At 50.3% G+C, this 25062-nt stretch overlaps 1 protein-coding gene across 1 annotated transcript in view; it reads left to right on the top strand.

The window, feature by feature from the left end:
* Positions 1 to 1590: 1590 nt before the first annotated feature.
* Positions 1591 to 25062, top strand: part of C6H18orf63 (chromosome 6 C18orf63 homolog) — a 237418-nt gene continuing 213946 nt past the window's right edge. Inside the window, exons 1-2 of the mRNA XM_075316417.1 lie at positions 1591 to 1712; positions 14541 to 14619. Of these exons, the coding sequence (XP_075172532.1) occupies positions 1591 to 1712; positions 14541 to 14619 (201 nt within the window). The remainder of the gene's footprint in view (positions 1713 to 14540; positions 14620 to 25062) is intronic.

Below are 25062 nucleotides of genomic sequence, written 5' to 3' on the forward strand. Positions count from 1 at the left end.
GATCCGGGACGAGAGAGAGAGAGAAAAAAACCCCAAAAAACGGATCCGGATCGTGCACCCCGAATCCCGGGTACTGGTCGGACTCTGATCGGGCGCTCAAACCGTGCGGATCCGGGTCCGCTCAACACTAGCCATGTCCTATTATAGTCAGACATGGCCATTGCACGGTACATAGCTAGGGCACATTTAAAAGATTATCTTGGCACAGGAAAAAAAAAGTTAAACACATCCAATTATGGAACTTATTATTTCAAGATCTATTGATAAAATGAACTTTGCTCATGGGAAAACCCCTTTTACGATGCGTTCCTGCAAGATTACTACATAATGTACTGATCAGGAGGTTCACGTTCCTCTAGGAGCAGGATTTTCAGACTGATACTTGAACAAAGTAAGTAGTAAATATGAGATATTACATGATTACTAACTCAATGATACCATTAAAAGTTTGAAAATAAAACCTTTGGGGCGCATTTACTCAGGTTGGTATGGTAGTAGTTTTCTAGTGTTTTGCTGACGCAGAGATTTTAGACAAATTTAATAATGTTTTACACCAAAAATTATTGGTGTAAACTAAGGAAACAAGGTTGTATTCACAATGAGTTTTTTGCAGAGTTTCCACTCAAAAATGCAGTAAAAAGAGTCAGTGTGAACACACCATAAGCATTCACATAAGAAACGTGCTACTTCGAGCAACAAGATTTACTACTGTGGTAAATTTGACACATCTTCAGGCTGCCTAGATAATGTTTATGCTTTCTAAATATTAGACTGTAAGTTTGCCCCTTGGCTCCATCCATTTTTCTCATCCATGTGCTGTCTGTTTCGAAAATGAACTGCACTCTGACTCATAGGGCCCGATTCATCAAAGCTTTTATGCCAGAATTCTGTCCTAAAAAGCTTTGAAAAAAAAAATCACCAAATTTTGGCACAAAATAGTGTGTTTTCTAGAATCATTAACATTTTTTCTCAGCATCGAAAAAGTGCGTGGAGCTAGGGCGGGATGAGGTTGGGGAAACCCCCACTCCTCAAATTCATGATGAACAACAGCATTCATTACACCACAAATCTGAGTAAGATATGTAACTAGGTGCACAGTGCGTTTGAGACATGGGCCTCTTAATGAATCAGGAGTGTCCAACTACAGCACGCCTTTTCATCAACAGACGTGAAAACTATTGGTCTTGATCAGGTTCATAGAGAGTAATGTAACAATTCACACATTCATTTTATTTCTTAACAGATTCATGTGTCCATTTAAATGTAGTGTATGAAAACCTGAAGAAATCCATATCAGATTTCCATCTGTTTTCCAACCAGTTTGCAATGAAAAAAACAGTCATTTTATCTCTTTTAGCTTTTAAAAGTGGATTAGAAAAAAGAAAACAAAATGACACATGGAAGAAAAATGGTCAATGTTATAGGGATTTAAAATGGAATCAGACGTATGAATGGAGCCTTAGTATCAGTTCCTTGTAACGTAGTGTGATATGTCATATCAAGAGACGCTGAATCAGCTTGTCTTGACAATTTTGTCTTTTTAGGTTTTTGTAAGGAGTGTGCACTGGTGAATTGTCTATCATATTAGAAATGGAGGAATCAATTGTTTTTTGGAACTTGCCAGACTTTGAAAACCTTTGTGCTGTTAAATTAATTATGAACTCTGAAATATCAGATCCCGATATTAGAAATAAACAAGTAAAACTTTCCAGGTAACTATTGTTTTTCTTTTTTTTTTTTATTTATTTATTTTACACATTTGCTCTATTAAAAATGAAATGTTAAATTTTTTTAACAAATTTATATCTCAGTGTCTAAGTAAATAAAAATTTTGGTGGGTGAATTTTCTAATTAGCATTTATTTGTCTTGTAATAGTGATCTAACAAAATTGTATGATTGTGTTTTACCATAACATACGTATCATAGCATTCATAGTGCCATACCTTTTTATCCTACTTGTCTGGCACAAGTTTGACCAGTTCACTATTGACCAAAATGGTTAATGAAGCTCCAGCCTTTAGAATTAGGCTACATTCACATATCCATGTAAAATGAACGTTTTATTTTGTGATTTGTCATCTATTTTGTCATTTCTGAAATTTAAAGCATGTTTCATCTGTTTTCTACAAATGCCCATACACTTTAGTGGCCAACTTCTCTGCCTTGGAGGCTGTTTTACGCCGATAATGGAATTCTATATCATTATATTTTTCAGCTGTAGGTGATTTCTTAGGTCCTGTAGTAGACTGGCTCCTTCTCGTTCGAGGCTGAATAAATTCTGACTCTTCATTGTGAGTAGCAACCAAAAAAGATCCCAGTGGTCAAAAAACACCAATGAATGAGATGAGAGGAAGACCGCTGGTAAAAGATGAGACCAAGGACAAGTACTTAGTGAAATACAAATTCCATTTTAATGAGGTGCACGTGACATAAGGACAGACAGTAGTGACGAATGTATCTAAAAATCGTCCGACACACAAAATTGCACAAACACCACCAGCAGGTAGGGGGGGGGGGGGGGGGGGGGGGGGGGGGGGGGGGGGGGGGGGGGGGGGGGGGGGGGGGGGGGGGGGGGGGGGGGGGGGGGGGGGGGGGGGGGGGGGGAGGGGGGGGGGGGGGGGGGGGGGGGGGGGGGGGGGGGGGGGGGGGGGGGGGGGGGGGGGGGGGGGGGGGGGGGGGGGGGGGGGGGGGGGGGGGGGGGGGGGGGGGGGGGGGGGGGGGGGGGGGGGGGGGGGGGGGGGGGGGGGGGGGGGGGGGGGGGGGGGGGGGGGGGGGGGGGGGGGGGGGGGGGGGGGGGGGGGGGGGGGGGGGGGGGGGGGGGGGGGGGGGGGGGGGGGGGGGGGGGGGGGGGGGGGGGGGGGGGGGGGGGGGGGGGGGGGGGGGGGGGGGGGGGGGGGGGGGGGGGGGGGGGGGGGGGGGGGGGGGGGGGGGGGGGGGGGGGGGGGGGGGGGGGGGGGGGGGGGGGGGGGGGGGGGGGGGGGGGGGGGGGGGGGGGGGGGGGGGGGGGGGGGGGGGGGGGGGGGGGGGGGGGGGGGGGGGGGGGGGGGGGGGGGGGGGGGGGGGGGGGGGGGGGGGGGGGGGGGGGGGGGGGGGGGGGGGGGGGGGGGGGGGGGGGGGGGGGGGGGGGGGGGGGGGGGGGGGGGGGGGGGGGGGGGGGGGGGGGGGGGGGGGGGGGGGGGGGGGGGGGGGGGGGGGGGGGGGGGGGGGGGGGGGGGGGGGGGGGGGGGGGGGGGGGGGGGGGGGGGGGGGGGGGGGGGGGGGGGGGGGGGGGGGGGGGGGGGGGGGGGGGGGGGGGGGGGGGGGGGGGGGGGGGGGGGGGGGGGGGGGGGGGGGGGGGGGGGGGGGGGGGGGGGGGGGGGGGGGGGGGGGGGGGGGGGGGGGGGGGGGGGGGGGGGGGGGGGGGGGGGGGGGGGGGGGGGGGGGGGGGGGGGGGGGGGGGGGGGGGGGGGGGGGGGGGGGGGGGGGGGGGGGGGGGGGGGGGGGGGGGGGGGGGGGGGGGGGGGGGGGGGGGGGGGGGGGGGGGGGGGGGGGGGGGGGGGGGGGGGGGGGGGGGGGGGGGGGGGGGGGGGGGGGGGGGGGGGGGGGGGGGGGGGGGGGGGGGGGGGGGGGGGGGGGGGGGGGGGGGGGGGGGGGGGGGGGGGGGGGGGGGGGGGGGGGGGGGGCCGACACACAAAATTGCACAAACACCACCAGCAGGTATATGAGGCTGCTAGAAACAAGGGGTTAATATCAGAAACCGGATAGCCAGACACATTGGGAAAACATGTAATTGAGAGTAAACTAGTTATAGTCACCAATGTGTTTATCTCCCTATGTAACTGCTAAGATGACATGTCAATAAATGTATAGTTAAGGGAAATTACCTTGAGACATGTTGGAAGGTGCTAGTAGACAGGCTGGTGGCGGTGGGCAGGTTTCTGATATTAACCCCTTGTTTCTAGCAGCCTCATATACCTGCTGGTGGTGTTTGTGCAATTTTGTGTGTCGGACGATTTTTAGATCCATTCGTCACTACTGTCTGTCCTTATGTCACGTGCACCTCATTAAAATGGAATTTGTATTTCACTAAGTACTTGTCCTTGGTCTTATCTTTTACCAGCGGTCTTCCTCTCATCTCATTCATTGGTGTTTTTTGACCACTGGGATCTTTTTTGGTTTGCTGTTGTCATTGAGACCCTCCCTTTAAGGGAAGCTGTAGGTTTATACTCTTCATTGTGAGTGTCTCTGGTTCTTTTTTTCCCTCCTGTGTTCTGAGTATACTTTTTCTAGTTTGAAATAAGACCTTAGGTACAGGTCCTCAAACACATATGTGAAGCCCCACAGGTGTTGTGTCGGTGCATTACCTTCAGGGACTCCACTCGGCTGGATCTTGTCACCGGTAGGAAATCTTCTAATTGTCGTGACGCCACTCTCAGTATTGCGGTCAGTGGGGACCGCCACTGCAGGTTGAGGGTCGCCTGGGGCTGATGGTGTGTGCAGTCAGTTGGGATAGCCTCCTGAGAGTGAGGCAAGCCCCAGGGCCCGGTGTAGGTGTGTAGAACCACAAGGCGCAGAATAACTCCACACAAGCAGGATGTCTTTCAGGGGCTTTACTCACAGTTGATGGCAGGGTGAGTAGCCCGGGCGTAGCTGGGATGAACCAGATGGGAACCAGGTGTCCTTCAGGCTGACTTCTGATGGTGACTACCGACTCGCCTTCCTTAGCCCTTGGTGGTTTGGGGTAACCCCGACTTTTAGTCCCTATGGGGGTCACCCAGGGAAGATGCTCAAGCCTCTCTCCCCTTCGTTTCGTCCGTTTGCTTGTAGCCCGGGCCAGGACACTCCAGCTACTTGCCTCCTGTGAACTATGGGCCCTAATTGTGGCGACGTGGCTGCGGACTTTTAGTGTGTTCTTGGGGGCATAAAGTACCCCCTCAAGCAGGTTTGGCAAGGAAAGTTGGATCTATCCCTGCACTGGGACCTACTACCCGTTTAGGCCTGGTTCTCCCTAGCAGTCTCCTTACTTCCCACTCCGTGCTCTCTCTTTAGCTGAGATGGATTTCGGGTAGCACTCCTAGGTGACCGTTCTCCCCCGTCGGTAGCCACTGCGCGGGCGCTGTTAGACAGCAACAGCCCCAGGGGTCTGCTCCTCTCTGAGCTCCCTGGACTTCTGCCCTAAGCCGGCTCACTGCTCCTCCTCTCCTGTTCTTGCCTACGCCACCTAGCAACCAGACTCTCTTACCACACCCCTTGAGAGGAGATGGAGGCTTTTGGCCCCCTCCACTATTCCAGTGGAGGTGAAGGCTTTTCCCCCTCCTGGGATCCCCAGGGGTCCTCTCAAAGGTACATGTGTGAGACCTGATCACTATGCGCCTGTGTAGTCACACCTCGGTCAGCCTTCTGGATTACCTGTATTGTACTGTCCCCAGCATGGGTGCAGTACTCAGTGGTGCCTGACCAGGTCAGGGGCGCCACATTCCCCCTTAGTTATCACCAGCACGTCCTCGGGCTGCAAGACAACATTTTAAAATGCATAAAACATTAAAACATGGTAAAACTTTTAAAATCACCAGGTACCATACATCACCACCCTCCACCCACAAGTCTGTTAACCCACCCAAACCCTTTCAGGAGGCAGGTCACCGGTTTCTTTTGGTAACCAGGTCTGGGCCATCCACTTCCCCAGACCTTTCCTCCAATCTTCCTCTCCCGTTGGCCGCGCCTTCAGCCACTTCTGGCAGGATGTAGAGGCGGCTTGCATGGTCTAGTGGTCTTCAGGGTATACCTGGCCTGGTGGATCCGCGCCTTCAGCCTCTTCTGGCAGGATGTAGAGGCGGCCTCCACAGTTGGTGCTGACCAGGTACCCTCTTTGTGGTGGAGAGCCAGGCCCCATAAACAGGCATGCTCTCTGGTTGCAGGTGAGCCAAGGCCCTATATACGGACGTGCTCCCTGGTTGCAGACGAGCCAAGCCCCTAAACAGGCTGGCTCTGGTGGTGGTGCCTCTGGTGTAACTATTTACACTGCGAGAGTTTGTGGCTATAGCCAGTTCATAGCCTTAAGGTTCATTTCTCACATTAGTTTATGTGGGCACATCTCTTAAACTTGAAAACGTTGCAAAACTTCAAACTGGTTAAACAGTAACTTGGTGTACTTTACTTTATGCAGATTCCTCTTCACCAGGGCTTGGGCCTGTAGGGCTGCGGCACCTGTTGCTTTCTTGACCTCTTTCTTCGTCTGTGGTAGTCTCATCAGTAGGTTCCTTGTCTTTTCTTTCTCTGTCTTCATCTGTTTCTTTTCCTGTGTCTGTTTCTTTATCTTGCAGCATGGGATGGCTGTAGGGTTTGCTGGTACATGGTGCTACGTCGAGCGCATACCACCCTCTTTCTCCTTGATGCATTGTAAATTGCACTGTATCTCCCATTCTTAGGTTTCTTCCAGGATGTCCTCTGGGCAAATGAGCTCTCACGTCTCTTCTATTGACAAAAATGCCTTCCTTCATACCAGGTGCAACGATGAAGCCGTATCCACTCTTCAAGTTAAAGTCTTCCACAACTCCTCTACAAAGGGGTCCTCTGACCTGGGCTTTGGCTCTTCTCAGGAACCGTTTCTCCTCTAGGTCTCTGGCCGTTATTTCATCTTTATTTTCTGGAGACTGCGGTGCAGGGAAAGACTGGGTTCTACTACGGCGCCGTGTCTTGCGGGCCGGGTTCTGTGGAGTACAGCTTACAAGCTCCCAGGTGAGGCTTTTGGGTAGATCTTCTTCAGCAGACGGTGTTAGGTCTTCCTCATCCCAGCGGGAATATGGCAACATCTCCGGCTCTGGGCATGGATCCACTGCTGGTGGCTCCTGAGTCAGCTCCTCAGCTTCCTGGCCTCCCCTCCCCCTTAGTTCTTCTGAGCACTCTTTTGGTGGCAGTGCTGGGGATGGACTTTCATCAGCAGGCCCAGGCGGGGGACTCTTTGGCGTGGTTACTGCAGGGGTTGCCGGAATCCTCTTGGGGGTATGCGGAGGGAGCATGTACCGGTCCACCATCTCCTGTGGGAACTTGGCCTCCAGGTCAGCCTTCAGCTGCCAGTATGCGGGGTCCTCACCTACCAGGGATTTCCTTGCAGGGACTTCCTTGGACTGGGGAGCGGTGTCTGCTCTGGCCTTGCAGGCCGGGGTAAACAATGGTACGTCTGTCTTTTCTTGGCGGGCCGCGCCCGATATGGCGGCGGCCTGGTCTTGGCGGGCCGCGCCTGGCATGGTGGCGGCCTGGATTGGCGTTTCTGTCGTAGCCGGAGCCTTAGCGGGCATCGCTACCGTAGCCGGTTCTTGGCGGGACGGACTGGGCGTTGCTGCCGCGGTCTGGGCTTGGCGGGCCGGGCCTAGCATGGCGGCGGCCTGGGTCAGCGTCACACCTGCGGTGTGGATTAGGGTCGCGGCGGCAGCCGGATCTTTGCGGGCCGGGCTGGGCGTTGCTGCAGGGACCGGGTCTTGGTGGGCCGAGCAGGGCATCGCTGCGGCGGCCTGGGCTTGGCGGGCTGCGCCTGGCGTGGCTGCGGCCTGCTTCAGCGTCGCCGCGCCGGACGCCTCTTCAGGGACCGCGGACGTGGCAGCAGGGGTCGGGGCACTCGCGCTGGCAGGGGCATCACTGGACTCACCCATCGGTGGCATCATCGGGGTCTGAGTCGTCACCGCCCGGTCTGGCACTCGGCGCGCGGCTCTCTCTTCATAGGCCTGAACCGCCGCGGTCATTCCCAGGAACTCCGCACGTCCCTCTCTGATCTGCCTTCCGACCCTGGCCTCCAGCTGATCGCAGAACTCGGCAAGCTCTCGACACCACCAGGCAGCGGAGCCTGGCTCTGGGTCTCTGCATTCAGACGCCATTTTCTCTAACAACAAGCTGCTGGCCTCTTTTCCGTTCCGCCGTCTCTGGACGCTTCCGCTCTCTTCACTTGCGAGGTCAGGACTCTGCAGGGGATCTCTGGGTAGCCACACCTCTTCGTGGGCGGTAACCTCTTCCAGCGCGGGCTGCTGTTGTTTTTCGGCGCGCTTTTCATGGTGGCAATATGGCGGCGCTTCCAATTTTTCAAGCGGACCGCCCAGGCACATGGTCACCTGTCTGAACAGGTCTAGTCCTTATCCTGTTCGTGACGCCAGATGTGAAGCCCCACAGGTGTTGTGTCGGTGCATTACCTTCAGGGACTCCACTCGGCTGGATCTTGTCACCGGTAGGAAATCTTCTAATTGTCGTGACGCCACTCTCAGTATTGCGGTCAGTGGGGACCGCCACTGCAGGTTGAGGGTCGCCTGGGGCTGATGGTGTGTGCAGTCAGATGGGATAGCCTCCTGAGAGTGAGGCAAGCCCCAGGGCCCGGTGTAGGTGTGTAGAACCACAAGGCGCAGAATAACTCCACACAAGCAGGATGTCTTTCAGGGGCTTTACTCACAGTTGATGGCAGGGTGAGTAGCCCGGGCGTAGCTGGGATGAACCAGATGGGAACCAGGTGTCCTTCAGGCTGACTTCTGATGGTGACTACCGACTCGCCTTCCTTAGCCCTTGGTGGTTTGGGGTAACCCCGACTTTTAGTCCCTATGGGGGTCACCCAGGGAAGATGCTCAAGCCTCTCTCCCCTTCGTTTCGTCCGTTTGCTTGTAGCCCGGGCCAGGACACTCCAGCTACTTGCCTCCTGTGAACTATGGGCCCTAATTGTGGCGACGTGGCTGCGGACTTTTAGTGTGTTCTTGGGGGCATAAAGTACCCCCTCAAGCAGGTTTGGCAAGGAAAGTTGGATCTATCCCTGCACTGGGACCTACTACCCGTTTGGGCCTGGTTCTCCCTAGCAGTCTCCTTACTTCCCACTCCGTGCTCTCTCTTTAGCTGAGATGGATTTCGGGTAGCATTCCTAGGTGACCGTTCTCCCCCGTCGGTAGCCACTGCGCGGGCGCTGTTAGACAGCAACAGCCCCAGGGGTCTGCTCCTCTCTGAGCTCCCTGGACTTCTGCCCTAAGCCGGCTCACTGCTCCTCCTCTCCTGTTCTTGCCTACGCCACCTAGCAACCAGACTCTCTTACCACACCCCTTGAGAGGAGATGGAGGCTTTTGGCCCCCTCCACTATTCCAGTGGAGGTGAAGGCTTTTCCCCCTCCTGGGATCCCCAGGGGTCCTCTCAAAGGTACATGTGTGAGACCTGATCACTATGCGCCTGTGTAGTCACACCTCGGTCAGCCTTCTGGATTACCTGTATTGTACTGTCCCCAGCATGGGTGCAGTACTCAGTGGTGCCTGACCAGGTCAGGGGCGCCACACATACTTGGGTCTCTCTTGACCGTCAGTTTGTGTGCTTCTTCTTGGCAGCTTCTATGCCTCGGAGGCTGTATTAGGCCAATAATAGAAGTCTGTCTCATTTTGTTTTTCAGCTGTAGGTGGTCTATTAGGTTCTGTAGTATACTGTATCCTTCTCGTTAAGTCTGTATCATTTTGTTCTCCAGCTGTGGGTGGTCTATTAAGTTCTTTTAGTATACTAACTCCCTCTCATTTTCAGGTGCATAAATTCTGACTCTTCATTGCGAGGGTTTCTACTGTTTCTAGGTGTGAAATAAGACCTTGGGTACAGGCTACATACTTGGTTCTTTATTGACTGGCAATTCATGTGCTTCTTCTTGGCTAGGACGAACTCCAACTTACTCAGCTTCAGACGTTCTCTAAAAACACATCTTTTTAGGGTGGCCTATCACACACCCTAATCGAATTCAATTCACATAGTCCCTCCACGACTTCTCAGAACATAACTCCCTGTCAAACTCTACTGCACCCAAAAGCATCTCAAAAATTGGCTGACTGGTTCAGGCAGCCTTTATCTATCCCCCATTTCTTTGAGATTGTCAATGTAAATAAGCACTTGTTCCTTGTCCCCCCACCCCACCTCATTGTAGATTTTAAGCTATTATGAGCAGGGTTGTCTTTTTTGCTCTAATTATTGTATTTTCTATAACTGTTACTTGCTTGTATATGAACCTCTGAATTGTAAAGTGCTGTGGAATATGTTGATGCTATAGAAATAAAGATTATTATTATCTTAGCACCTTCTCTGCCTCAGAGGCTGTATTAGGCCAGTAACGAAGTCTCTATCATTTTGTTTTCAGCTGTAGGTGGTCTATTAGGTCCTGTAGTATACTGAATCTTTCTCATTAAGTTTGTATCATTTTGTTGTTCAGCTGTAGATGGTTTGTTAGGTCCTTTAGTATTCCTTCTCATTCTTGGCTGCATAAATTCTGACTTTTTATTGTGATTGATTTAATGGCCAAGTCTAAGGGGTACTTCACACACAGCGAGATCGCTACTGAGATCGCTGCTGAGTCACGTTTTTTGTGACCTCATTAGCGATCTCGCTGTGTGTGACACTGAGCAGCGATCTGGCTCCTGCTGTGAGATCGCTGCTCGTTACACACAGTGCTGGTTCGTTTTTTTATTGTTGCTCTCCCGCTGATAAGCACACATCGCTGTGTGTGACAGCGAGAGAGCAACAATCTTGAATGTGCAGGGAGCAGGAGCCGGCGTCTGACAGCCTGCGGTAAGCTGTAACCAAGGTAAACATCGGGTAACCAAGGTGGTTACCCGATATTTACCTTTGTTACCAGCCTCCGCAGCTCTCACGCTGCCAGTGCCGGCTCCTGCTCCCTGCACACGCTAAGTTAAGCGGTGTGAGCTGGTAACTAAGGTAAACATCGGGTAACCATACCCGATGTTTACCTTAGTTACCAGTGTCCGCAGCTTCCAGACGCCGGCTCCGTGCAAGCACAGCGTCGCTTGCACGTCGCTGCTGGCTGGGGGCTGGTCACTGGTCGCTGGTGAGATCTGCCTGTTTGACAGCTCACCAGCGACCATGTAGCGATGCAGCAGCGATCCTGACCAGGTTAGATCGCTGGTCGGATCGCTGCTGCATCGCTAAAGTGTGAAGGTACCCTAAGGGGTACTTCACACACAGCGAGATCGCTACTGAGATCGCTGCTGAGTCACGTTTTTTGTGACCTCATTAGCGATCTCGCTGTGTGTGACACTGAGCAGTGATCTGGCCCCTGCTGTGAGATCGCTGCTCGTTACACACAGCCCTGGTTCGTTTTTTTTATTGTTGCTCTCCCGCTGATAAGCACACATCGCTGTGTGTGACGGCGAGAGAGCAACAATCCTGAATGTGCAGGGAGCAGGAGCCGGCTTCTGACAGACTGCGGTAAGCTGTAACTAAGGTAAATATCGGGTAACCAAGGTGGTTACCCGATATTTACCTTCGTTACCAGCCTCCGCAGCTCTCACGCTGCCAGTGCCGGCTCCTGCTCCCTGCACACGCTAAGCTAAGCGGTGTGCGCTGGTAACTAAGGTAAACATCGGGTAACCATACCCGATGTTTACCTTAGTTACCAGTGTCCGCAGCTTCCAGACGCCGGCTCCGTGCAAGCGCAGCGTCGCTTGCACGTCGCTGGGGGCTGGTCACTGGTCGCTGGTGAGATCTGCCTGTTTGACAGCTCACCAGCGACCATGTAGCGATGCAGCAGCGATCCTGACCAGGTCAGATCGCTGGTCGGATCGCTGCTGCATCGCTAAAGTGTGAAGGTACCCTATATCGTAAAAATGATAAGAGTAGGATATGCTCGGAGTCTCATTTACCAGAATCACAGATATATTTTTAAATCTGATTTATGTTAGATCAATAAAACTATGATATTGTATGCTGTCCAAAGAAAAAAAAATGGACAGCACTAGAACGTGTCACAGTTGTGTAAATGGACAACAGAGACTAAAAGGGCTATACCATGCTAGTGCATAATGAGTAATAAACCACTGTTTGAAAAAAGTATATAAATGTTTTTTGTACAAAAATGCAACACTAACATTACAAAATAGTGAGAATATAACAGTGAATAATTTGTATCAATGTTAAATGTAAAAACCAGAAAAGGGACAACTGGAGAAGGAAAATCCCACAAAGAGGACAGGAGACTGACCCCTACCATAGCTACATATTAGACAGGTGGCCAAGTGTTAGAAGTAGCCACCAATGTAGACATGAAAACATAGGTCAAGATCTCCTTGACGGTCTCCTGAAGCAGTTACTGAAACACGTGTCGGAACCAGTCCCACACCTTAAACGGCAGTCTTTCCCCTCCAGCCTTTTTTACTTTGACACAGGTAGGCTTTGTTGATGCTAATTACCACCAATGTACTAGGGGTTGATATTTCCCTATATTCTCACGTCTACATTGGTGGCTACTTCTAACACTTGGCCTCCTGTCTGATTTGTGGCTATGGTAGGGGTCAGTCTCCCATCCTCTTTGTGGGATTTTCCTTCTCCAATTGCCCCTTTTCTCGTTTTTACATTTAACATTGATAAAAATTATTCACTTATATATTATCACTGTTTTGTAATGTTAGTGTTGCATTTTTGTACAACAAACATTTATATACTTTTTTCAAACAGTGATTTATTACTCCTTATGTACTAGCATGGTATAGCCCTTTTAGTCTCTGTTGTCCATTTCATTATGCATTGGGGTACATGCACATTATTACCATTATGAGGTCCAGCTGTCCTGGTCTTTGTTTTTTCAGTTGTGTAAATGCAGCCTTATTCAGGTACAGGTAAACAGCTTTACACCTATTTGAAGGGCTATGGAAAAATGTAATTATGTCTCACAGATAGATATGATAATATATACAAATCTATGTGTCTAAATAAAGGCTTTGCTCACACCTAATATATAAAAATGTATGTGTCTAAATAAAGGCTTTGCTCACACCTTAGTCATTCACCGACATGTATATAGCATTTTTTGTTCCCCCATGACAGCATCACCAGAGAGACGTCCACCCATCTGAGGACAGGAAACCCACTGAAATAAAGAGGCAGCACCACTCCTTCGCATCAGTTCGGTTTCTTGTCCCAAGATGGGATACCCCGAAGACACTGGTCAGGTCGGTGGTGAAGGCGGCTTGGATCCTGAGGCTGAAACGGTGGCTGGAAGAACGGCTTACTTGCTGTGGCGCTGGAGTTCAGCCTCAGATGCTTCTCCCCAGGGCTGTAGTTCCCTGCAATGATGGGTCAGGCATCAAGAGCGGAGGTTTCTTGGCCTAGCTCTGTCCGCTTCTGCGCACACGATCGGCAGCCTCTGGCTGTTCTTGTGATTTGAGCACACCGGGCGAAGATCCGGAAGCATGTGCTGGCGTCTATGGTCGTGGCCGTAAGATGTCAGCACTATGCGACCGTCAGTTTCAGTGGGAGACACAACGCATGCTCGGGGCTCGCAAGATTGCGAGCTCCATCGCTAGAATGCGGCAGGAGGACCGGGGTCATAAAAGGATCATGTGCTGGGGTAACGGGCGCTCACACCCTCCTCCAGCTGTGAAGTACCAGCAGGATAATCTGATCCCAGAGCGACACCGGCAGTAGCAGTAGCTGCAGCAGGAACATGGCAGTGGTGGCAGTCATTGAAGTGTGAGTGGCAGTCGGACCAGCCAAAGATCCAGGAATTCCCAGAGGGATCAGTCGTGTTAGACTATCCAGCCTCCAGATCTAGTACCTCCATTGACTTTGGAGTGGTGAGTGATCTCCGTTGTTTTCCTACTAATAGGGGTTTCCTTATTTTTTTATGTTTCGGTATTCCCTAGGAGAGGCCTAGGAAGAGGACGGCAAAACTAAAGAACAAATAATGTGTTCTGTGTAAGTCCCCATTACCATCTGGGGCATACAAGGAGTTATGCATTGCATCCAGAGGACAATTAGTGAGGAGATCCCGCATTTCACTGCCAGCCTTAAGGCAATAAATGTTGCAGATGTTAGGGAGTCTTTTAAAGGCCTATCCCAGGTAGAGGTTAGAAAGAGGAAGAGCGGAGCAAGGAAACAGGACCGAGACTCTGAGGAAATCTCAGACTCAGTTTCAGGTGCCTCTTCTTCCTCTCCCTCTTCCTCATCGGATGAAGATCCCGGATGCTTTAAAATACATTGCAGGTACTGCCGCAATCCAACGGATCCATTGTCATGCAGTATTTTTCACGAGGACAAAAAAGCTGCAAGTAGCGTGTTTTAAAAAAGGTAAAATACCGCAAAACAATGGATCCAGTGTATGCCGAACGCAAGCGCATATTGCTGCGATTCCATTGTAAATGCATTGAAATGACAACGCATTTGTAAAGGATCCAGCTTTGTGGCAAAAAATCCATTCGTGCCGCAGTTAAAAAAACACTGATGTGAACGTAGCCTAAGAGGTGCTAAAAACAATGAACATATGAACTTCAATTTCTACCGTAAAAAATGACCAAAGGGATGTAAAAAAAAAAGACACTTTAGATAAAACACCACTAGTGTTTCCTATACTGTCTTCTGTTTGAGAAACTTAGGTGTCTGCTGTAAGATAAAGAAAATTGAAACACGGCATCGTTTCAAGTTTTCGTAACCTCAAATTAAATACAGTAGCAAAGTAACATCTAGTAAATGTTAGCTTAAAACAATAAAATTGTGTGATCTTGTTATATTGTGACAATATATTTTGCTAAAGGTTTTCATTAACATTTCTATCTTTCAGATGTTTGTTATTCCTGTACGATCATATTGTGGCATCACCAATACCAGAAGAGTTTAGACACATACTGGTGATAATGTCTGTAAGATGCTTTTCTATAATATATATTATTTCAGATTTTTTTTTCCTTTACAAAGCTACTATATTGATAATAATATTCTATATACAAATATTTCAGTAAATCAACTAAAGTTAGATCACTGTAGATATTCAAATTACTTACGTATTTGGTTACTTCACTAAAAAGTATTCAATAACTTGCCTACAGACGGAAAGAAATTGTGTTTCACTACTGCCACATATAGGTAGCTACCCTGATAGTCATTGTTTAACTAAATTCATCATTGCAACTTCACTAGGGTTATCAGCCAAACCAGAGACCACCATCTTTGGACTGCATAGTTTTGCAAATTTTGTTCTGTATCAGTACAAAGTAGGGTTCTAGTTGGCTGAATAGATTTGACAGAGTTCATGAAAGGTACTGATTTTCTTTGTGGAGATCAAGTTGGTTTAACCTCCTAGCACCAAAGCCTGTTTTGTTCCTATAGATTATTAATTTTCAAATTATAACATTAACATGTACTGATAATTCTTGTTTGGTTTATATATATTTTTTTCTAATAGTTACTTAAAGCACCACTCCAGCTTTTTTTTTAATTGCTTTAGTGGTGTTTTTAACCTAAAGTCCCTGTCCCTAGTCTTATATACACCCTTTTGCATCTGTACCTTTTTTTTTGCATCACTCCAGTCCTGCAGTGCCATGGTATGACAACAACTTCTGATTTGCCAGAGATCAGAAGTTACATCACAACAAGCTCTCAATACAAGTTTATGAGAGCTAGTACCAGGATCTCATAGACGTTTGTTGAAGAGAGACCTTTGCATCAGCCGACAGGTCACAAACTGCAGAAGACCGACCGGAGAGACGGTCTTAAAGGATGAAGACATTGAAGGGAGAATATAAGAATAGGGGCAGGGGAATTAGATTAGAAACACCACTCCAGTGGTGAAATAGAAAAAAAATGCTGGATTGGTGCTTTAACAATGTTTTTCTAACTTAACTAACTAAATAAACTAGATGAGAAAGGGATGGGAATGTGGTTAGGAAACATTTTATTAAAGTTCAGTGGAGAAGATGGGTAATTCAAAGCAAAAGGGACAGGTGTACATATACATATTTATGTAAATATTTTATCATATTAACAAGGATTACTATACATTTTGATTTTTAAACCGTTTGCACACCTTTTATTATAAAAACATATTTTCTTATATTTTTTATGAATATAAATGCACAGTATAAAGCCAGGTATACGCGTCCTGGCTTCAGAGAGGTCATGACTGGAAGTGCCGGCTATTCAGAAGAGTGGTCACAGCGAACACAGGTACACGCGTCACCGCTGGTGATGTTGCATTGAAGAGCATGTTAGTACACCCCTGTGGGCGTGCTAACATGCTAAGAGGATGGACTAGGCAGAAGATATAACGCCCTTGGGACTAGTCCCCACACTCATTAGCATAAGATAAAAGATCTTTAGAAATACTTTTTCTGAAGATCCCATTTATCTATGCTAGTGTATACAGACGGTTAGGCGGTGATTAGCAATATGCACCCAGTACTGCTCGTGGTTCTGGGTACATATTGCACCTGACAGGTTCCCTTTAAAGTATGACTGATATGAGTGGGTACTTGTTTGTTGTCGCATGAGTTGAAGCTGCAATTGGTAGCATTTTGGGGTACATAACATTTTTTATCACATTTATTCTATGCTCTAAACTGACCACTTACATCGAGATTCCCATCTAAATCTCTTAAGCATGTGATTCAGATGAAACCCTTGACATATCTTTTCACTAACAGGGCAGGCGGAGTTATTCTGTCTGTCTTTTTAGAGGTGCATACAAATGGCCAACAGCTTTTTTGTGCATGCCTTAAAGATGCCTAATAAGACAAGCACTATCGCATCACAGGCCAAATGACGTCCAAAAATGGTTCCATCTGCCTCATTATAGGGAGTGTTCCATTTGGGATTTTGTGTGCATCACATGGTTCAGAAAATTCCACTTAAACTCCAATGTCCGTGCTCAACATAGACCATAGAATAAATGTATGCCGAGCCACCTTACGGCGATCTGAGGGAGGCAGAATGAACAAATCAACTGCAGTTTAAGAATTTTTTTTTTGTTTTTTTTTTACACTGTTCAACGTGTGGTATAAGTTATTTTTGGGGTCAGTATGATCACAGTGATACCAGATTTATATAGATTTTTTTTTGTTTTAGGTTTTTACAATCTAGCACTAAAAAACACTTTTGCAAAAATAAGTATTTTTGCTTGACCATATCTTGAGAGCTATAATTTTTCTATTTTTCTGCCGACAGTCATGTGAGGGCTTGTTTTTTATGGGATGAGTTGGAGTTGTTATTGGTACCATTTTCGGGCACATAACTGTCACGATTCCTTCTCTGTGTGTCTGGGAAGCAATGAGTAACTATCTGCCGACACTATGAATCTGGGCATGATGAGCTGTCAGTTTAGTGAGTAACAGCTCAGTCGTCCAATCAGGTACTGGTGTAGGAATATTGGCACAACGATCTGTGCTACCTTGTGAGATTAGTGATTTGACACTGCCCTCTGCTGGCCAAAGAAAGAATAGCCGGAAGACCAGAAGTAACCTAGGAATTAAAAAACGGGGAATTGGTTCCCATGGGAAGTTCTTAGAGAGAAGGACCAGTTCAGCAGGAGACAAGGGAAGTAGAAGAGGGGTGAAGAACTGGAGAAGTGACCGGGAAAGGTGTTGTGAAGCAGCAGCAGCGCAAGGACATGCAGGTTGAGAGAAAGAAGGAAGCCTTCCCTGCAGCAGATTTGAGCGGCAGAGAGACGGCTCTGGAGCAGACTGAACCAAGTAACCCACAAGTCCCGAGCTCCCGCACCATCCAACGTTGGGTTGCCAGAATGTTCAGGTTCCGGTATAAAGTCTCCTACTGGTTGAAAGCCGAATAAACGCATGCTGATGCGTTGTCTCAAGTGACATGGGAGCGACCGACTTGGGATATTGATGATGAGCTTAAGGGGGTGAGACACCCGACTTTAAGTGCTTTTCTGCAGTTCTGGTGAAGGCCCAAGAAGCTGGAGAAGAATCTCAGCCTTCCCGGATCTTGGGATGCCCTAGGAAGGAGTGGGTGCATTTACAGCAAGCTGACCCTGAGCACATACAGACATGGGTGGCCGTTAACCAATGACCCTGCTGGGAGGAGAGTGAGCCTTTTAGTCGTGGCCCTATAACTCCTCGGTCAGTGGAAGCGTGTCGCTATGAAGAATTGGGTACTCTATCAGTGGATCCAGTTGCCGAGGGAGTTTCGGACCTCCTGGCAAGTGGTGATCCTGGATGGAATAGTGTCGTGCCTGGCCAAAGAAGCTCATGAAAGGGGTGCTCCCTTCGGAGTGGAGAAAACTTTTCAGTGGCTACAGCTGCTGGCATGTCAGTCTCAGTTACACCGGGCAGTTGATCACCTTTGCCGGACATGTTGACAATGTGAACTGGCCTCTGAACAACAGGTCCCCACACAGGTGCTGAGGACATCTGAACCCCTGGAAATGTTAATGGTCAACTACCTGATGATTGGTCCGTCCCGCAGCGGGTGTAAATACTGTTTGGTGATGACAGACCACTTCGAGAAGTTTGCAGTTGTGACACCCACAAGGGATCAGACGGCTGAGTCTGCCACCTGGGCCATCGGTTGGGACTTCATCCATGTGTATGGGTGTGTGGCGCCCCTGAGGCTTCAGGCGCCACAGGGTGCTGCACCTCCATTAGGGTGTAGTACTTATCCTGGGTCCAAGGAAGGTCGGTACCGGTTCCACACACACCTACTTGCAGTTACAGAGGGTTGCCCTCCCCAATGGGGACCGGGCCAGGATCAGATCACAGTAGGGGGTCACTACAGTGGTTGGGTTTACAGGACACCACTGCACCAGGGCCTCCCCGATCTACTAGGGACTCAGGGTCAGGGAGAAGCAACCACCAGGGGGAGTCAGGAACACATAGAGGGAAAAGCAGGTTGACCTAGTGAGAGTAGTAAACCAGCTGGTGGCAGCGGCTTAGGGTAACAGCTTCGAATACACAACACAACTACAAAAATGAGGAGAACAGACACAGAGAAGAGTGGATGTACCGCAAGGCAGCCCTGTGGGCCAAGGCGTTCAAAATGGTCGCTGGGGAGAAGCAGGCGGCTGCTTCCACAGGACCAGCGCTGTCTGAGTATAGAACCCTAGGACAGGCATACTTCACGTTGTCTACTATCTCTGCAAGGATCGCGGGAATTGTTAGAAAAGTCACCAGACCTGTCCCACCGAGTCTGGAGCCAAATAGCATATAGGATCCAGGGCTGAGGTCCTCGACCAGCCCCACATCGGAACCGCGCTATCAGCATACAGACTGGGACACCAGGATCCCCAAGTGCTTCACGCCACGGCGGTCCGATACTTAAGCCCGCTACACACGCTTCAAGATATCTCACAATCCGTCGTTGGGGTCAAGTTGTAAGTGACGCACATCCGGCATCGTTTGTGAGGTATCTGCGTGTGACAGCTACTTGCGATCAGGATTGAACGCAAAACCGTTGATCGCAAACACATCGTATCATTCTCTAGAATTGAGCGTTTTGTTGCACGAACCTAGTCAATTGTAACGTGTGACATCCCTCATACGATTTTGGTGTCTGATGCTATGTGCGCAGGTGTGCGCTCTGCACCGCAGCTTATAAAAGGTCTGCTTCAGAGCGCAGCTGAAAAGCTGCGTTCTGAAGCGCCTCACAATGTCTGTCATTCACTAATCTCTGTCAGTCCGTCACTATCTCTGTCCCTCACTCTCTGTCCATGTCAGTCTATCCCCCTCTCTCATATACTCACCGATCCCCGAACCCCGGCGCTGCACGGCGTTCACACTGCTCCGGCGGCTTTTACTGTTTTGAAAAAGCCGGCCGCCCATTAAACAATCTCGTATTCCCTGCTATCCCCGCCCACCGGCGCCTATGATTGGTTACATTGAGACACGCCCCCACGCTGAGTGACAGGTGTCACACTGCACCCATTACATTATATGCGACAGTTCTGGGACTGTACCCGGCTCTTCCCGATTTACCCTGGTGCGTTGGTAAATCGGGGTAATAAGGAGTTATTGGCAGCCCATAGCTGCCAATAAGTCCTAGATTAATCATGTCAGGCGTCTATGAGACACCCTCCATGATTAATCTGTAAATTACAGTAAATAAACACACACACCCGAAAAAATCCTTTATTAGAAATAAAAAACACAAACATATACCCTGGTTCACCACTTTAATCAGCCCCAAAAAGCCCTCCATGTCCGGCGTAATCCAGGATGCTCCAGCGTCGCTTCCAGCGCTGCTGCATGGAGGTGACCGGAGCTGCAGAATACACAGCCGCTCCGGTCACCTCCACGCAGGTAATGAAGACAGCCGCGCGATCAGCTGCTGTCACTGAGGTTACCCGCTGTCACTGGATCCAGCGGTGGCCGCGGGTAACTTCAGTGACAGCTCATCTGATCGCGCTACTCACCTCAGTTGCTGCGTGGAGGTGATAGGAGCGGCGGTGAGTAGCGCGATCAGCTGAGCTGTCACTAAGGTTACCCGCGGCCACCGCTGGATCCAGTGACAGCGGGTAACCTCAGTGACAGCAGCTGATCGCTCGGCTGTGTTCATTAGCTGTGTGGAGGTGACCGGAGCGGCTGTGTGTGCTGCAGCTCCGGTCACCTCCATGCAGCTGCGCTGGAAGCGACGCTGGAGCATCCTGGATTACGCCGGACATGGAGGGCTTTTTGGGGCTGATTAAAGTGGTGAACCAGGGTATATGTTTGTGTTTTTTATTTCTAATAAAGGATTTTTTCGGGTGTGTGTGTTTATTTACTGTAATTTACAGATTAATCATGGAGGGTGTCTCATAGACGCCTGACATGATTAATCTAGGACTTATTGGCAGCTATGGGCTGCCAATAACTCCTTATTACCCCGATTTGCCAACGCACCAGGGTAAATCGGGAAGAGCCGGGTACAGTCCCAGAACTGTCGCATATAATGTATGCGGCAATTCTGGGCGGCTGTTGGCTGATATTGTTAGGCGGGGGGGCTCCCCATAACGTGGAGCTCCCCATCCTGAGAATACCAGCCTTCAGCCGTATGGCTTTATCTGGCTGGTATTAAAATTGGGGGGAACCGCACGCCGTTTTTTTTAATTATTTAATTATTTATTTCACTACACAGTATAGACACGCCCACCGGCTGCTGTGATTGGGTGCAGTGTGACACCTGTCACTCAGCGTGGGGGGCGTGTCTCACTGTAACCAATCACAGGCGCCGGTGGGCGTGGAAAGCAGGGAATACGAGATTGTTTAATGGGCAGCCGGCTTTTTCAAAACAGTAAAAGCCGCCGGAGCAGTGTGAATGCCGTGCAGCGCCGGGGATCGGGGATCGGTGAGTATGAGAGAGGGCTGCTAACTTCAGTAACTTAGGAGATTAGCGGTCACCGGTGAGTCCTTCACTGGTGACCGCTAATCAGGGCGCGACACAGACAGAGCCGCAGCATGACAATGAAGTCGGGTGAAGTTCACCCGAGTTCATTCTGACAGTTCGGCTCTGTCTGTGTCTGCTGTCATCTGCCATTCAGCTCTGCTACATGGCTGTCTGTGTCTGCTGTTAGCGGCCATGTAGCAGAGCTGAACGGCAGATGACATAGTAAAAACGCATCCCTGCACAGTACACACGCTTGGCAAGTCAATAAATAAAAAAAAAAAAAAGGTGCCCAATGCATACGTCACAGAACACATGATCTAAAGGATCGCACATAAAATTGACCAATTTAACATAGACTACTAACGCAAGTGTGACAGCAAATGAACGACCAACGTGAAATCTCATAAGATCCCATATGCAACCTGGGCGTGTCACATCGCAAATGCGATTGTGCAACTAATTGCAACGTGTAAAGTGGGCTTTAGCACATCAAAGGATGAAGCGCCCATAGACTGACACATACTGGACTTGAACTTCCACAGATTTGGGATCGGCTGGCGCCCATCGTGGCGGAGACTGGTACTCTGGGGCAGCGCCTGAACTACCTGTGAGTAAAAGACCTGGAACCGTAGCCCCGTCTCTGCCTCTCATTTGCCGGCACCATCGCCCAGCGCTGCGGTGCCAATGGGGACTACCGATACCCCGTCGTCCTCCATCATCCTTCTTGTGGTAACCCCGCTCCGCCTGTGGGAAGCGACCTTCATCAGCCCCGGAGAGCAGCACTCGCAGCGACGGTCCATCCCTGGCCGCGGAGCACAGGTGGCGTCACGATCTAAAAAGACTTTCCTAACCGTCACTACCACCCCCATCCTCCATCTTTCCTTCCGTCCACCGCCTTCCCTCCCTCCTGTAGACTTGGGGTCACGAAACCGGGCCAGGCCAGCCCATGATGATGCAGAGGATCTGCACCCTCGGCCCAGCGACGTGTCGGGTGAAAATCCCTCGACCCTGGGGTGTTACAGGTGCCCAAAGAGAATCCACTCAGATCAAGGGGTGTGTTTCCAGGGGAAGGTGATAGAAGAACTGCACTGGCTATATGATCCCGAGAAGTCTCGCACCACTCCTTAACATCCCCAGGGGAATAGGGCCTGCGAATGCTTCAATAGAACGCTGCTACAAATACTATAAACTCTGGAAGAGGATCAGAAAATGAAATGGACTTCGTTTGTCTCAGAACTAGTGTGGGTGTACAACAATCGGGTGCATGCCACCACCGGGTATTCTTTGCATACCCTCATGTTTAGCCATAAGGGCTGCGAGATCACCCAGATGGAACTCGGGCGAGAGGGAGATTGGCCCTGGTCAGACACATCCATGTGGGTACGGGAACATCAACATCGTCTCCGGGCCCTACAGCAGCATGTAGAACAGAGATTCCGGGAGCTGAGCCATCCCGAAGTAACTTCAGTGCAAGAGGCACCCTACACCTGGGGGATCGAGTGCTAGTGTAGGCTAAACGGGCAAAGAATAAACTGGATCATTGTTTGGAGGCCGTACCCTACCGAGTGGTAAAGCGGGTGCATCCTGGTTATCCGGTGTATGAGGTACAACCTGAAGAGGAAGAGACAGGCCCCAGCCGAGTCTTACACTGCGTGTCCGAAGCAGAGGGACTCCGACCTCAAAGCTCACCAGGAGCGCCAACACCAGTTGACTGGAGGGGCCATGGGGGATAAAGAAAGGTGGTGGACACCTCCTGTCAAACTTCCCAGGATGGTCCACCCCCAGCCTTAGATGAAGGAGGAACCTAGGAGGAGCCTCCGCCCGAAGCCTTGAGTCCTCTGGACGAGCTGCCCTTGTAGGGACCTTGGAGAACTGAGTGGGCTAATGCTGGTGTTCCACCTTCAAGATATGCCCAAGACGAGTTCATCTGGCAACAGCTGATTCGACACGTGCAGAAATGCGACCAGATGATGACCGCCATAAGTCCGCTCCTTGAGAACTGTCAGATCCAGGAGAACTCTCCTCGCCAGAGGACTGGCGACTTTAAAGTGAGAGGGAATGTTGGAATATGGGCACAATGATCCGTTGGACCTTATGAGATTAGTGATTTGACACTGTCCTCTGCTGGCCAAAGATAGAATCTCAGAACTCTGCTTGTCATAGCATTCTGTTTCAGTAGTGCTGTTGGCCTGCTTTACTGTGTGCTGCTTGTTCTGATTACTGCTGTCTGACACTAGACAATAGCCGGAAGACCAGAAGTAACCTAGGAATTAAAAATTAGGGAATTAGTTCCCTGGGGAAGGTCTTAGAGAGAAGCACCAGTTCAGAAGGAGACAAGGGAAGGGGAAGAAGAGTGAAGAGCCTGAGAAGTGATCAGAAGAAGTTTTCTGGCACAAAGAAGCAGCAGTGCGAGGACGTGCAGGCTGAGGGGAAGAAGGAAGCCTCCTCTGCAAAAGATTTGAGTGGCAGGGAGACTGCTCAGGAGCAGACTGAACCAGGTAGCCCGCAAGTACCGAGCCCCTGCACCGTCCAGCAAGCCCCCGAAGATGGCTTGCAAATCCTGAGCCCCCACACTGTGCTGCAAGCCCCTGAAGATGGCCCTCAAGTCCCCCGCTAGGCCCACCAACACCCCGACGTCGCCTGTTGAGACCCTCGCTATGCGTGTCAAAACTCCGTTTCCACCTGTCAAGACCCCCAGACCGGACTATGTGGTCAAGCCGCAGGCTTAGATATCCGTGGGTGACCTTAATCCGCTGGGCTGGTGCTTCCTGCCCCGGCCGTGCTGTACTTGTTCTGGGGGACTGTTTTGAAAGTGGTTTGAGCTTAGGGTATTCAGCAATTCAGTGACCGTAACCCATAGAGACAAAAGTTATAGGGCCTGGAGACTGCAGATGGGGACCCTGACATATCTATACATTTTCCTACAAGAATTAACATGCTCGTTCCCCTGCCTCTGTTAGGGTCTTTATTAGCTGCTGTGTTGATAATTTCTTTTGTATAACCAGAAGCTTAACTCTTTTTCCCTTGTGACAATCTTCACCTGCCTTTGGTTTCCCAACCCCTTTTGGAATATTAATAAATAGAGTTGAGTCACCAGTGTGTCTTCCTTCTCTGTGTGCCACGTCTTAACCTTGCTCTTACACTGGGGCATTCTGAGCTGTCGGTAAGTTGAATGACAGCTCAGTCATCCAGTCTGATTCTGGGTGGGACTGGATTAATAAGATGTTTCTTGTTCCCAGTAATTGCTCAGCTACTTAGTTGAGAAGAATCTCTCAGAACTCTGCCTGTAATATCATTCTGTTTCAGTAGTGCTGTTTGCCTGCTTTACTGTGCGCTGCTTGTTCTGATTACTGCTGTCTGACACTGGACTATTGCCTGAATACTTCACTGTTTGCTCCCTATAACTACGAGATGTCTTCCTGGTATTCTGACCCTACACTGTGACCTAACTATACCTCAGTTTACTCCCTGTATTCACGACATGTCCTCCTGGTATCCTGACCCCGAACCATTACCTGACTAATGCGGGCGTCACACGATACGATCTATCAAGCGATCACACGATCGATCATACCTGCCCCCGTCGTTTGTGCGTCACGGGCAAATCGCTGCCAGTGTCGCACAAAGTCGTTAAACCCCCATCACACGTACGTACCTGATGAGCGACCTCGCTGTGGGCGGCGAACATCCACTTCCTGAAGGGGGTGGGACATTCGGCATCACAACGACGTCACACAGCCGCTGGCCAATAGAAGCGGAGGGGCGGAGATGAGCGGGACGTAAACATCCCGCACACCTTCTTCCTTCAGCATTGCCGGCGGCCGCAGGTAAGCTGCAGTTCATCGTTCCCGGGGTGTCACACGGAGCGATGTGTGCTACTCCGGGTACGATGAACAACCGGCGCAGGGAAGAATAAACGATTTTTTAAAAATAAACGACATGTAAACAATACACGATTTGTAACCAATTTGCGATCGTCACACAAAACGACGTCG

The sequence above is a fragment of the Anomaloglossus baeobatrachus genome, chromosome 6, assembly GCF_048569485.1.
Source record: "Anomaloglossus baeobatrachus isolate aAnoBae1 chromosome 6, aAnoBae1.hap1, whole genome shotgun sequence".
Lineage (NCBI taxonomy): Eukaryota > Metazoa > Chordata > Amphibia > Anura > Aromobatidae > Anomaloglossus > Anomaloglossus baeobatrachus.